The sequence below is a fragment of the Pinus tabuliformis genome, chromosome 8 (assembly GCF_031772625.1).
Source record: "Pinus tabuliformis cultivar Carrire ecotype Pingquan chromosome 8, CPIR1, whole genome shotgun sequence".
NCBI classification, from domain to species: Eukaryota; Viridiplantae; Streptophyta; class Pinopsida; order Pinales; family Pinaceae; genus Pinus; species Pinus tabuliformis.
In genome coordinates, this window is record NC_142294.1 from 1,946,067,037 (window position 1) to 1,946,081,892 (window position 14,856).

Here is a 14,856-nt window from a genome sequence, read left to right on the forward strand (position 1 = left end):
GTATTATCATCATCCTTTTGAAGCCTTGGTCGTGTTCTCATCATCACCTCCACTCTGTATTAGCCGATCATTCACCTCCACTTGATTGTTTACCCCTTTTGAGGAACAACTGCGAAGAGTGATCCTGTTAGCCATCCTTGTGACACTGCCATGATTGGAAAATTCCAAACCTTACCTGGAATCAGCTGCTACCCGAATCTATCACTCGTTCCTCAAAAAATGAGTCTCCTTTAAGCTCTTTTCAATTGACTCGTAAAATATGAAAAGTTTGCCGAGCCATTGGCCTCTCCAGCTCATTAAAGTCACCGGAAGTGCTATCCCTCCTTTAGATTTTAATCTTTTTGGACCTGAGGGATTATTACACAAAAAGATCGAGCGCTTTTTTGTTCGGCTCGTTAAAATTACCGAAAATTCATCCCTTTTGTATTATTTTATACTTTTTCAGACTTAAGGGATTAGATGACGAAAAAGGTTTTTGGATTTTCTTTTACGCCCATTTTCAGACTCTCTAAAATTGAAAAGGACCGAGTTATCTTTGTCGTTAAACTTGTTAAAACCGAATAGCGACAAACTTGTCCATAACAGACAAGGACGAGTTTCACTATTGCTAGGCTCGTAAAAACATAGCGATGGGTTTGCCCAAAGTGAAAATTATAGAGCAAGCATATGTTATCCTCCTCAAGCTTGACAAAAATAAAGAGGTATTGGTCAGCAATGACTGGGGAAAAATTGGGAAAAAAACTTGAAGAAGCTTTGTTGGTAGCAAGTCGCTCTTGAACATGACACTTTCACTCTGCATCTGAGTCGGGTTGGGTTGTTCCATTCACTGGTCACATCACCATGGTTTCGTCACACCATCCACATTTGGGGTTAATGCTACCAATCCATCATGTCAGTGTCACCGATATGTTCAAGAGAAGTCGCTCAGAGAATTCACCTATGTCTCACCCACTACAATACATTTACACTCCATCCTTTCATGACTTCCACCCTGAACCTTATATCACCAGATCATTTTCACCTCATTAAAATCATTTGCTCCGTTCCGTGTCATTGATGAGGGATTAACTAAGGCCCTCCTATGACGGATCGCTTCTTGTCGGCATCAGCTCATTATCCAAGACGTTTGTCTAGGAACAACCCTTTTAGTACTTTGAAGCTTTCATGCCTCAATGGCAAGTTTCTCACTTCTGGCGACAGGTTTACATCAATGGCCTTCGACCGAAAGATTTTGTGTGGTGTTTGACGCCAAGTCCCTTATTCACAACACGTGAATTGTAATGTAGTACCTTAAGGGTCATCATCATTATCGGTGATTCCTCTCGCGCCTGTTAACAGCTTACATCATTGGCTGGTAATCAGGCGATCTCTTTCCATGTTCAACTCCAGAACATCTCTCACATGGATTGACTTGTACTTTGAGTGAAGATCGAATGAGATTGAAGACCCCAGATCTAGTTTCATCCATCCGGGCTGCGATATATATTCAGGAAAATAAAGACATCAAATGTACATCGTTGCTGCACAGATAATCATCCAATATAAGGGATGATGGCTCTACCAGAATCATTAGTCTACACTCAGATGATTGTCTGTCCTATGTACATGAAAATGAATTTATAAAGCTGAGCATGGGAATGCCCGCCTCAGCTAGATCATGAAAATATTATGAAGATAATGTATTGTATTGTATCTTATTACAGGTCGCCTTCTAGCTTGAAAAAACTTCGGATCCTCATGATAAAGCATTTCACCCGACATCAAAAGATTAACGACCTCATGCTTTAGGGGGCAACTGTTATAGACATTTTTGGGCACTACAACCCCAATCATAAATTTCCATAAACTAAGGGCTCCTAAGTCCCTAAAGGTGTTGTTCCAACCCCTAAAAGAACAAGGTCAATTGATTACAGCATCTCCCAGAATTTCTCCATGAAAAACTACTCAGAACTGGTTAAAACTGGACCATTTCACTTGCTCCGTGGTCAAAGTGTGTTGCATCCCACCTGAATACACACAGTAGGTGTGATGCATGTTGAAAAGCCCTTCTATGGGGTGCGATGGGCGAGAGTGGACAAATGGCAGGTTCAATCTGCAAGATGGAGGAGCATGGAATCTTCCTGAAACTTCTCCTCTGACACTTGCCTCTCTGCATTCGACCAGGGATGAGTAAGAGATCATCAATCTCCAAGTGGAATCAAGAACTATCAGAGAGAGGACACTAATCAAACCTCAAAAGATGACCCATTCCCCTTTCAAACATCTATATATGGATCCCTCATCCCAGAGATACAGAGGCTGAAATTTTGTATCTTAGAAGGAAGTGCTGTTAGTTTCTTGGTGCAATATCATAGTGTTGGGTGATCTAAGCTTTTCATGAGGTGAAAAAGGGCTTTCTTGCTGAGAGGATGATGCTGGGTCAGAACAATTGGTTGTAATCCTCTTTTCTCTTTCTTGATTATCAATAAAGCTATTCAAGTTTTCCTCCACATTCTTGTATGATTGATGATTTATGCATTTGTGTGGTCGATATATATCTAGTCCTATATTGTTTATGATAATAGATCTATGTTCTTGGATAGTATTATGTTGCTTTGATTCTCGAGGTGCTCTGTGAAGCTGGGTAGACAAGGAAGCAAGTAGCAAAAATCTATCAGAAGGGAGAGGAATCGAGCAAGGAACCAAGCGCAAGACAAAGGTTGGTCTCGTTATTCCCCTCTTATCTATTTCTCATAAAGGAAAATGAAAGTAGTTTTTAGTTTGTTTGTTTCTAAGGTAGCTACGAGCCTTAGTGGGACTAGTAGCTCTGCATAGACACTAGTTTTCCTGATAACACTTGTGGAGTCTTTTATTGTGGTTAATTTTGAACTATAATGTGGCTTTAATGTGGCTGTCTTTCTGAATTTTAGAGTTTTTGGTTAAAAATTTTGAAGTGTGGAATTGTAGACCGTGCGTGGGTAAAATGAACTTTTCTTATCTTGTTCTTGGACTGGCTTCCCCAACTAGGGTAGTCACGACGTCAAGGCTTGCTGTTTAAATTGGTCATATAGTTGATGATGGCCCAGCCCTGGTGACGTGGTCTCGGCCACGTGACTCACCTCAGTCCCACGTGGTCACACTTGCGTGGGTAAATATCTGCTCCAGCACCGATGCGCATTTAAGTTTTCATCTTCCGGTTACCAGGTGGATCACCGGTCCTCTCCGTGGCTTCCCGCCTTTGTAAAACCCTTAAGGTTTTAGTCTTGGCTCATTTGCTTCCGTCTCCCCTTCTGTTCCAGCTCCGCATGGCTATAGCGCTGCCCTCTGTGCACTGACACCTACCTAGCTCTCACTCTGTCACTGATGGTGGCCTCTCGGGCCAGCTACACTCCGTCTCCGTCTGCTACCTGCTCTGTATTGTTATGGCGCTGCTCTCGCGCGTTATCCCACCATATTCATTACTCTGTCACTGGTTGTGGCTCTTGTTCGAAATGCAAAACCTTTGCTGTAGCTGCTGTCTTCGTCGACCCGGTTTGGAAGTCTGTGGTAAGGATTTGTATTTTAATGGCTTTAGCTAAACAGTCTTTTGGTTTCCAGTCTCTGAACTCTGGTCCTGTGCAGGTATTCGCAGCCACAGAGTTACCTTCCCTCCGAACGCAACCAGGCTTCAAGGTAACCTCTTGTTCTATGATTTATCGTCCTCTGCCATCTGTTGTCGACACTTACAATGTTCTTGTGCCTTTCAGCTTGTGGTTTCGTTTTGTGGCTCGGAAACCTTCGTCGACCCTTGGGTAAGTTCACTGTTCCTTTACTCCTGCAACTTACAATATGACTCGGCTTCTTCTGACATTATTCTGGTTATAGAGATGAATTAATTCATTCTGTGCTCCTGTGCAGGTGGGTTGGGACTATGCTCGTGAGGGTTTCTTCTATACAGTCTTCGGCTTCCTCCAATCTCTGGTTTCCTTTGACCGGGTAGGGTCTATTCTCATTTCAGCATTTCTTTAGAGTATGTAATACGGACTAGCTGTAGGGTTCTGCTGGTTAGGGTTTGTAGAATGGGCGTGCCCTTCGCTGGCATTCACATCTTCAGGGTTTCGCTTCTCTGTCTCCTCAGAGCTGGATGCTCCTGCATCAGGCTCCCGGGGTGGCAAAAAGTCATGGCTCCGTTCCATGAGCTCGTCAACAGAGTAGCCTGCTTTAGTTATCTGCGCTGTGTCGAGCCAAGAACTGTCCTCTATTGGACGGTTCCGCCACTTGACCAAATATCGCAGATACTCCTTCCTGCGTGTGCGTCTAGCTACATGTGTGTCCAGTATTCCTTCGATCTCAAGGGGTGGTGCCTTTGGTAGTTGTCTCGTCCAAGAACCTTCCTCATAGCTGTCTTTCTGTGGTGCTGTAGTTGCTGCATCATCTTCTGAATTGGCCACATAGGGAAACAGATCTGCCACGTTGAAAATGGGAGAAATTCCAATTTCGGGTGGCAACTGTATTTCGTAAGCGTTCGCAGAAAATTTGCGGATGATTTTGCAAGGGCTGATCTTTTTAAATTTTAGCTTGTTATACTCCCGCTTCGGAAACCTTTCCTTACGTAGATACGCAAGGACTTCATCCCCAACGTTAAACTGAACTTCCTGACGCTTTGTGTCAGCTCGCTGCTTGTATTTCAAACTGCTGTCCTGTAACTTCAGCTTGACCTGTTCGTGTAAATTGCTCATTGCTTGAGCAAATTCTTCCCCATCAGCACTCCGTTTCTCAAGTTTCCCCAAATCCCGTAATTCATGCACTCCTCGCGGATGCATACCGTACAAAATCTGGAACGGACTGTAACCGGTGCTGCGGTTAGGTGAATCGTTGTACGCGAACTCGGCTTGAGCAAGTACACGGTCCCACGTCCGGGAATTTCCTCCTGTCAAACTGCGAAGTAAGTTCCCCAGGCTTCTGTTTACGACTTCCGTCTGACCATCAGTCTGCGGATGATAAGCAGAGCTGAACTGCAATTGTGTATTTAACTTTTTCCACAGAGTTCTCCAAAAGTGACCCGTAAACTTTACATCCCGATCAGAGATGATGGATTTCAGGAGTCCATGTAACCGAACGACTTCAGTAAAGAATAGGTGTGCAATGTAAGTAGCGTCGCTGGTTTTCCTGCACGGTACAAAATGTGCCATTTTCGAGAATCGGTCAACTACAACCATGACTGAATCGAAGCCCCGCTGTGTCTTTGGTAGACCCAAAACAAAGTCCATGCTCACTGAATCCCATGGTCGACTCGGAATCGGCAATGGTGAGTAAAGACCAATGTTTTGACTATGACCCTTTGCTAGTTGGCAAACTCTGCATCTGCTCACGTACCTCTGTACATCTCGCTGCAATTTCGGCCAGAAATAAAAGTGCTGTACTTGAGCAACCGTCTTGTCGATACGAAAGTGTCCAGCCAGTCCTCCACTGTGTTTCTCCTGTATTATGTTTTCCCTCATGGAACAGTTGGGTATACATAGTTGTCCTCCTTTGAACAACAACCCTTCTTGCAAGTTATAATCTAGCCACATGCTATCATTCCTTGTCAAAGGGTTTTGACAGGCTTCATATGCCTCCCCAAATTCGGTATCATCTTGATACAGTTCCTTCAAATGTTCAAAACCCAGAACTTGCATTGTACTCTCCTACAGAAGCAAGGTTCTTCTGCTCAGTGCATCTGCCACCTTATTCGCTTGGCCACTAATGTGCTTTAATACGAATGTAAAATTTTGCAGATACTCCACCCAAGCTGCATGTTTGTGGTTTAGTTTGTGCTGTTGCATAATATACTGCAAGGCAGAATTATCTGTAAACAAAACAAACTCATCTCCCAATAGATAATGCCGCCAATGCTTCAACGCTTGTATGATTGCATAAAATTCTTTGTCGTAGGTTGAGTACTTCTGCCTGCTCTCATTTAGTTTTTCACTGAAGAAAGTGACCGGTCTGTCCTCTTGACTGAGGACTGCTCCAATGGCTGTCCCACTGGCGTCACAACGAACTTGAAAAAGTTTGTTGAAATCTGGCAGTCTCAATATTGGTCTTTCAGTGATCTTTTTCTTCAAAGTTTGAAAACTGCTTTCTACCGCTTCAGTCCAGTGAAAAGGCTGATTTGCCTTCTTGATCGTGTCCAACATAGGTGCGCAAATCTCGCTGAAATTTCTGATAAATTTCCTATAAAAACTGGCTAGTCCATGGAAACTCCGGACTTCAAACAAACTCCTTGGTGACGGCCAGCTGACTATGGCTGCCACCTTTTTCGGATCCATTTTTAGCTCATTCTCTGCAATAACAAACCCCAAATACACTAGCTCTCGCTGGAAAAAGGTACACTTTTTCAAATTTATCAGCAACTTGTTTTGCTGCAGCTTCCTCAACACACTCTGTAAATGCCTGAAATGATCCTCTTTAGTCCTGCTAAAAATCAAAATATCATCCAGGTAAACTATCACAAATTTCCCATTAAACTCTTTCAATACCTCATTCATCAACCGCATGAATGTGCTGGGAGCGTTACTCAATCCGAATGGCATCACCAGCCACTCATATAAGCCTTCATTTGTCTTGAAAGCTGTCTTCCACTCATCGCCTTCTCGTATTCGAATCTGATGATACCCACTCTTCAGATCAATTTTTGAGAAATAGGCTGCCCCACTCAAACAATCCATCATATCGTCCATCCTTGGTAAGGGGAACTTGTACCTGACAGTAATTTTGTTTATGGCTCTGGAGTCTGTGCACATTCGCCATTCTCCTCCCTTCTTTGGAGCCAAAACAGTCGGTACTGCACAAGGGCTCATACTCTCTCGAATCAACCCTTTGTCAAGTAACTCCTGAACTTGCTTTCTAATTTCCTCATGATCCTTGGGGCTCATACGGTAAGCAGCCTTATTCGGTAAGCTTGCGCCTGGTATAAAGTCGATACAATGACTAATACCCCTCCTTGGTGGTAACTCATTTGGAAGATCATCCACCACTATGTCCCCAAATTCTTGCAGCAATTGCTAAACTTCTTCTGGCAAATCTGACAGCTGTGTGTGTAACACTACTGCCTTTGGCCTCCTTATGACAGCAAAGTTGATTTCGCTGTCCTCAATCTGTTTCACGAACTCTTTTCCTCCTAATAGCAATGCCTTCACTCCACTGGTTTCTGCTGTATTTTCCTCTTTGATGGGTACAAGCGTGTGCTTGATCCCATCTTTAACAAACTTGTAGCAATTCTTTTTCCCGTCATGAACTGCACCTCTATCGAACTGCCAAGGTCGTCCCAAAAGTAGGTGACAGACATCCATGGGCATGACATCACAAAGGATCTTATCCTTGTACTTGCCAATTTGGAATTCTACTTCACATTGCTCATCAACTAACAGCTGATGCCCTTTCTGCAGCCATGACACTTTGTAGGGTGTAGGATGCTTTAATTTCTTCAGTCCCAACTTGTCCACCATCTCTACCGCCACAAGATTGTCCGTACTCCCACTATCTATAATCAATTTGCAGCACTTGCCCCGCGACTTGCAGACAGTACGGAACAAGGCTTTCCGCTGATCTGGTTCTGCAACCTCCTTTGCTGGTTTCAACAGCACTTTGTTCAACACCAAAGCTTCACCTGTCTCTGGTGCATTTTCTGCTTCCTGAGGTGTTGCCTCAGCATCCTCAGTCTGAACAACATAAGTCCCTCTTCCGCCTGCTGGTTCAGCTTCAGGACATTCATAAGACTTGTGCCCCCATTTGTGGCAGCGATAGCACTGGACAGCTCCTCTGCCCCGACCATTTCCTCGCCCTCGCTGGGGTGGTCGTCCTCCTCTCGTGCTATTGTCTTTCTCTGTTGTTCCAGCAGATTTAGAACTGCTGCTTTCTTCATTTGGGCCTGCACCTCGACCTCTTCCAAATACTTTACCCTTCCCCCTGCCAGTTCCACCTCCTCTCCTGGCATTCTGCTTCCGATTAATCTTTTCTTCCGCCTTCAGTGCAAACTGATAGGCTTCCTCCATTGTTCGGGGTGAAAGGATACCAATCTCGTCTAAGATTTCTCCCCTTAAGCCATTCACAAATCTGGCTGTTTTCTCCGGGGTGTCCTCCACATAACCTGCTCGCAAATTCAACTTATAGAATTCTTCTGTAAATTCTTTCACAGTCATTCCTCTCTGTTTCAAGTTCTGTACCTGCCTGTACAACATAATCTGATAATCCTGTGGTAAGAATTTCTCTTTCAGTTTGGCCTCCATTCTAGACCATTTCTTTATAGGCTGTTTGTTAAGCCTCCTCCGTTCCGCCTGAACACTGTCCCACCACAAGGACGCATGTCCTTTCAGCTTGGTGGCGGCGAACTTCACCTGCTTATCTTCGCTGGTTTCCTCAAATTCAAAATACTTGTTGACTTCACTTAACCAATCCAACAACACGTCTGCGGACAGACTTCCGTCATAAGTCGACAACTCATGTTTTGGCTTATGACTTGACAGCAAGACCGACTTCAACAATCTAAATTCTGGTGTCACCCCCTCTAATTCCTCCTCTGGTTCAACTTCTTCTTCATCACTGTCATCTGCTGGGTTTCTTCTTCCCCCAGCTTCCACTACTGCCAATCTTTCACGCAAAACTCGAATCTCCTCTCGAAGTCCATCATCTACTACCCTCCGGACTACTCTTCCCCTTCCTCTTCCTCTTCCTCTTCCTCTTCCTCTTCCTTCACCTTCACCTTCTCCCTGTTCCATTGGTTCTAACTCAAGAAACTAGCTCTGATACCACTTATGATGGCCCAGCCCTGGTGACGTGGTCTCGGCCACGTGACTCACCTCAGTCCCACGTGGTCACACTTGCGTGGGTAAATATCTGCTCCAGCACCGATGCGCATTTAAGTTTTCATCTTCCGGTTACCAGGTGGATCACCGGTCCTCTCCGTGGCTTCCCGCCTTTGTAAAACCCTTAAGGTTTTAGTCTTGGCTCATTTGCTTCCGTCTCCCCTTCTGTTCCAGCTCCGCATGGCTATAGCACTGCCCTCTGTGCACTGACACCTACCTAGCTCTCACTCTGTCACTGATGGTGGCCTCTCGGGCCAGCTACACTCCGTCTCCGTCTGCTACCTGCTCTGTATTGTTATGGCGCTGCTCTCGCGCGTTATCCCACCATATTCATTACTCTGTCACTAGTTGCGGCTCTTGTTCGAAATGCAAAACCTTTGCTGTAGCTGCTGTCTTCGTCGACCCGGTTTGGAAGTCTGTGGTAAGGATTTGTATTTTAATGGCTTTAGCTAAACAGTCTTTTGGTTTCCAGTCTCTGAACTCTGGTCCTGTGCAGGTATTCGCAGCCACAGAGTTACCTTCCCTCCGAACGCAACCAGGCTTCAAGGTAACCTCTTGTTCTATGATTTATCGTCCTCTGCCATCTGTTGTCGACACTTACAATGTTCTTGTGCCTTTCAGCTTGTGGTTTCGTTTTGTGGCTCGGCAACCTTCGTCGACCCTTGGGTAAGTTCACTGTTCCTTTACTCCTGCAACTTACAATATGACTCGGCTTCTTCTGACATTATTCTGGTTATAGAGATGAATTAATTCATTCTGTGCTCCTGTGCAGGTGGGTTGGGACTATGCTCGTGAGGGTTTCTTCTATACAGTCTTCGGCTTCCTCCAATCTCTGGTTTCCTTTGACCGGGTAGGGTCTATTCTCATTTCAGCATTTCTTTAGAGTATGTAATACGGACTAGCTGTAGGGTTCTGCTGGTTAGGGTTTGTAGAATGGGCGTGCCCTTCGCTGGCATTCACATCTTCAGGGTTTCGCTTCTCTGTCTCATTGTATGGCCTCCATGCGTCTATATCTTAGACTTTGCTGTTACGGCACTGCCGCTTTTGTTTATATGACTCTGTTGTTGTCTAATGGACTGTGGTGTACGAAGACTTATGAAATACTGTATTTAAATGAAAACAAATGGTTCTGGAATTGTTACCTCTGTTGATAGTCGCTGTGTTGATTTAATAATGGCTGTGTGACTGTTTGTGTTGGCGTATGGGCTCTGTTCGGTTTGGCCGTAACTCGACTTGATATGAAGTCTATCTTTGCTTTATCCTCGCAACGATGTACACATATGCTGCTTGTCCACTTGCTCTTCTTGCTGTATGATAGTTCTGGCAACGTACTTATGGTTTCGGCCTGAGGCCTGTGATGCTTCAATGTTTCTAGTTACAGCATATGAATATCGTTCTATATTAACTTGTCTTTAAAATAACAAATAATTGAACTCTCAGTTGTATAACACAGTAAAGTAATGAACAATACTTTATATTCGGAAAAGGAAACAAAGTTTCAATTACAGAGGGTGTCCTTCTATTTTTGCTTGAATGCTGTCTTGCTATATTTTTTCTTAATTTCTCTTCTGAGGTGAACCAAAAAAAACAGCACCCTCTTACATCGTATTTTCTTCCTTTTGAGCTACACTGAATGTAACTGTTTGGAAACTGAATGCAATAACTACTACCTGTTTCTTTAAACAATAAACTAACTAAAACAGTTGTTGCTACCTAGCTAACTACCAGTAACTTAACTTGTGCTGTAATTAAATAAAAGAAAGGAAATGAATAATGATTAATTAAAAAGAACAACCAATTAGTCCTTTTGGTGACCTGTCCAATCACCCTTGAAAGTCGTGTCCTGTCTCTGCACGAACCAGTCATTGAGTCTCTGTCTCCTCAGAGCTGGATGCTCCTGCATCAGTTGACCTAGTAACGGAGAGGCTGGTGCCTCTTTGTACATTATGTTTTTATTAATAGATCAGTTTTACATAGAAAAAAAACATTGAATATTTTTTTATATACAACATTAAAACATTTTATTTTAACTATTTTAGATTACATGTATATCAAGACATTAAAATGGTTTTTTATTATTAATATATTTTTAAGTATATATCAATATTAATTATTATTAAAATATTTATTATAATTCACATTGAATATTTTTTATATAGAACATTAAAACTTTTTATTTTAACAATTATTTTTTTATATATAGATATATATGAAGTTGACTTAACATAAATTAGTTAACTTAGATCTTCAAATAGTTTATTTATATCTTCTGTCAAAATATTTCACTATCTTGTTGAAATATTTTTGAAAAGTATAAGATTAAACATCTTCCTAGTATATTTTTTTCACTTATGTTCAATTTAATTTTGTTTTATTATAACCCACATTATTTTTCTATTTAGAACATAATTTTTATTTGTTACTTTTATTTTAAAGAAGGACTAAGAGACAATAGGCTTACACATCTTTTCATAACAGGCTACCCCTCTTCTTAATAGACTATAAAATAAACCTCTTATAAACCCCTACATAACTCTATAAAATAAAATAAAATATAAATATAGGAAACTTTTCAAAATTACACCATTTTTATTTAGATTAAAATTTAGCTGGTGTATATATTTATGTGAATAATAAAAAATTCTGAATCATAGGAGATGGAAAAATTTATATTAAAGAACATGAATATTTTAATCTACCATTTTATTAAATCATAGATTCAAATTGAACAACATCTATGCAACCTATGGCCGACAAGTAAACCACCCTCAATCCAACTATTAATAAGGGGGGAATTTTCCTTGGTAAATATTCAATTGCATGATCATATGTTATATTTTCATTGTAGCTAAAAAGTATAGCGCACTAATTAATGTCTGATGTGACAGTGTAATTCACAAACACAGTTATATGTGCATGGACAACCTAACAGGGTTGTAATTAATTGTGTGTTGCAGTTTTAGTTGTCCTTCTCAATAAATTCTTATGTCAATTTATTGCAATTTATTGTGATTTCTCAATAGTTACACAAGCCTCTTAAGTTTGTGAAAAACAGAAACTCCTATTTCATAGATCATAGAAAAGTAAATGCTGCCTAATATGCAAGGCAGATAGTTTTCGCCCTCTTTCCAGGCTGCTATCTGGATTCCCTTGCTATCACTGAGAAGACTAAAGCTATCTGCCTTACATATCAGGCAGAATTTACTTTTCTATAGTCTATGAAATAGGAGTGGTGAAAAAGATCTTCAAACTCTTCACCAGCCACATTAAATTTATCATCAATGAAAAGTGCAACCTTTTAACGTACTGTCACTGTTATAAATATTTAATAAAGTTATGCATCTATCTCTGTCCATTGTCGCACCGTTTCCTGTGTTTCCCACAATGTCATCACTGTATACGTAATTGTCTACTTCCCTTAAATTAGAGGCCCACTTTTGTTGGCTAGTGAGAGTTCAATAACTGGAACGTATCCCTTTGTGAATCAAAAACTTAATTACCGTTTGCTCTCACGTCTTCCACCTTTGACAATTTCGTTCTTTGTCTCACGCTTCTGAATTCGGCACCTTCATCTTTAATTGCTAACCCATAAAATATGCCCTCTCCTCTTAAGGTTTTCCACTTAACGTTGCAACTACAATAAGAAATACAACCTAACATTGCAACTACAATAAGAAATACTAAAATAAAATAGGTGAGAACAAATGTTAAATTTCATATCAGTTCTAGAATTAAAATGGCATTGAAAATGGTAAATAAGGAAAGGATGATGAAAAAAATTGTCAATAATGATATAAAATAAAAATAAGAATCTAAATAGATCATAAAAATAATGAATATTATTATTATTATTTTGTTTATTTAACCAATTATGTAAAATAAATATCAGAATAATATTTATTATATATGTTATCATGATAACTAGTATCCTCTTCTCTCATTTACATGGACAATTACATTTGTTGAAAAAGGAGCTTTAATAGTATAGATATAATATTCCTATTGATATTGATAAATATATAATAATAAAAATAAAATTAATAATATTTTCATTCTATAACCTTGGAGCTTCTCCAATGAAAAGTTTAACCACTAGAATATGAAATAATAATATTAACATAATATCAATAATATAATTTTTGATTTTTTTATTATTAGCCACACACCCAATCTTCTTGACTTATTAAGCCAACCCAACTATAGTGATCTTGGAAGGTTTCTTTCCTATCAAAGAAACAAGATTTTGAAGAATGAATATTAGAGTATCTTTCATTGAGGTAGGATATACCACATTGGTCGTGAAAGTTAATCATAAATAATTATTGTTAATAATAATTAATGTTACTAGTTTTATTAATTGCATTTGAAATTAAATTTAATATCATTATTAATTAATTAATATAAATAATAATTAATTCGTTCATTTTTATTTATTTGGTTAATTAATTATTATTATTTATTAAAAAACATAAAAATTGTGATTTTTATAACTTATATTAATCAATTATTGTTAATTAGTTATTTTTATAATTATTTTAAAATAATTATTTTTATTACTAATTAATTATTATTATTATAATTATTATTAATAACTAATATTATTTGTTTTATTATTTAATACTATTACTTATATTTTTAATTAAATTTAATATCATTAAAATTTATTATTATTATTATATATTAAAAATATAAATATTGTTTTTTTATGATTTGTATTAATTCTTTTTTCTTCGGAGGACTACAACTTCATTATGTCTAATATATCTCTCCTTGATCACGATCATGGCAATGAATTGAACAAGTGACTTCATATCAAGGAGTGGTTTGACAAAATACCTCATCATGGTGTATCCAAGACCCCATGGACTTATATTAATTATAATTAATTAACTACTATTATAATCATTTTAAAATAATTATTATTAATACTACTACTCATTATTATTATTATTATTTAATGAACTATTAATTAATACTATTTTTTTAATTGTTCGTTAAATTTAATATCATTATTAATTAAAAAACATAAATCATAACTAATTCATTTTTATTTTTGTATTTAAACATTATTATTATTATTTACTAAAATAATATAATTAATTGTTATCTTTATTTACTAAAGAATACAAATATTATTGTTCGATCTAAGACTTTTGTGATCCATAATGTATATATGAGTCTCTTGGATTAATCACATAGTTGACATTGGGTCAACTTTTGGAACCAGCTAATGTGGCTCATCTTCAGGACAAGGTGAGAAATCACTAGATATCAGGGAATAAATAGCAAGGATGCATCACTACTAAGAGTTAGCCATTGAAAATTTGCGGTTAGGTAATTTTTTAAATTGTTTAATAATTTAGTTTTTATATAATAAATAAATGTCATGTTTCGATATTGTAATTTGATAATATAAATTTAGCTAGAAAATAACTGTTGTGTGATCAACAAATATTATATCTCAATACTATAAAGGGAATAATAATAGTATATTAAATATTATAATAATATTATTAGTTAGGGTTTGACCCATAATATTAAAAACTAGCTGTAGCTGTTATGAAGAAACCATAAGTTAAATCATCTATAACTAATTGATCAAATAATGTAATTTATTAATAATTTAATATTATTAGTTCTTGTAGTAATCCAACACCGATGCTATCTCCGCTCTGCCCTCCAATACTATCAACCAACTGGGCTCGGTCTTTTGGAAGTGAAACGACGGCTCTTCCAATAAAATCATAATTGAAAACATTAACGTAGACAATTATAACACTAATAATCATAAGAAAAATAGCAAAAATTATAACGATCTTATTAATAATACTAATATATATAGTGAACATTCTTTTAGTTCTATCAAACATAAGAGTAAGGACTCCTTCAATGATAATAACAACAAAACATATTCCACTTATAAGGTTAATAATAATAACAATAAATCATTGTTAGGAATAAAAAATGTGATTAATAATACTAATATTTACGATAAGCATTTGTTTAATTTCAAAGATAAGAATAAGGATTCCCTCATTGTTAATAACAACAA

General features: G+C 38.5%; 2 protein-coding genes across 4 annotated transcripts; both read left to right on the forward strand.

Moving 5' to 3' along the window:
• The first annotated feature begins 3,065 nt into the window (after nt 1–3,065).
• LOC149244260 (uncharacterized) lies at nt 3,066–3,987 on the forward strand. Its single transcript, XM_089371485.1, has 4 exons — nt 3,066–3,525; nt 3,601–3,651; nt 3,726–3,770; nt 3,877–3,987. Exons 1-4 carry the CDS (start codon nt 3,343–3,345, stop codon nt 3,985–3,987), a joined length of 390 nt encoding a protein of 129 aa, XP_089227611.1. The 5' UTR covers nt 3,066–3,342.
• A 4,991-nt stretch (nt 3,988–8,978) lies between these two features.
• LOC149244261 (uncharacterized) lies at nt 8,979–9,832 on the forward strand. 3 transcript variants are annotated; one of them, XM_089367956.1, is made up of 4 exons: nt 8,979–9,225; nt 9,301–9,351; nt 9,426–9,470; nt 9,577–9,832. In XM_089367956.1, exons 1-4 carry the CDS (start codon nt 9,043–9,045, stop codon nt 9,685–9,687), a joined length of 390 nt encoding a protein of 129 aa, XP_089224082.1. In that variant the 5' UTR covers nt 8,979–9,042; the 3' UTR covers nt 9,688–9,832. The 3 variants fall into 3 exon arrangements, with proteins under 3 accessions (XP_089224082.1, XP_089224083.1, XP_089224081.1); XM_089367957.1 differs by lacking the exon at nt 9,301–9,351; XM_089367955.1 differs by having other exon boundaries at nt 9,301–9,470; nt 9,577–9,809.
• The last annotated feature ends 5,024 nt before the right edge of the window (nt 9,833–14,856 follow it).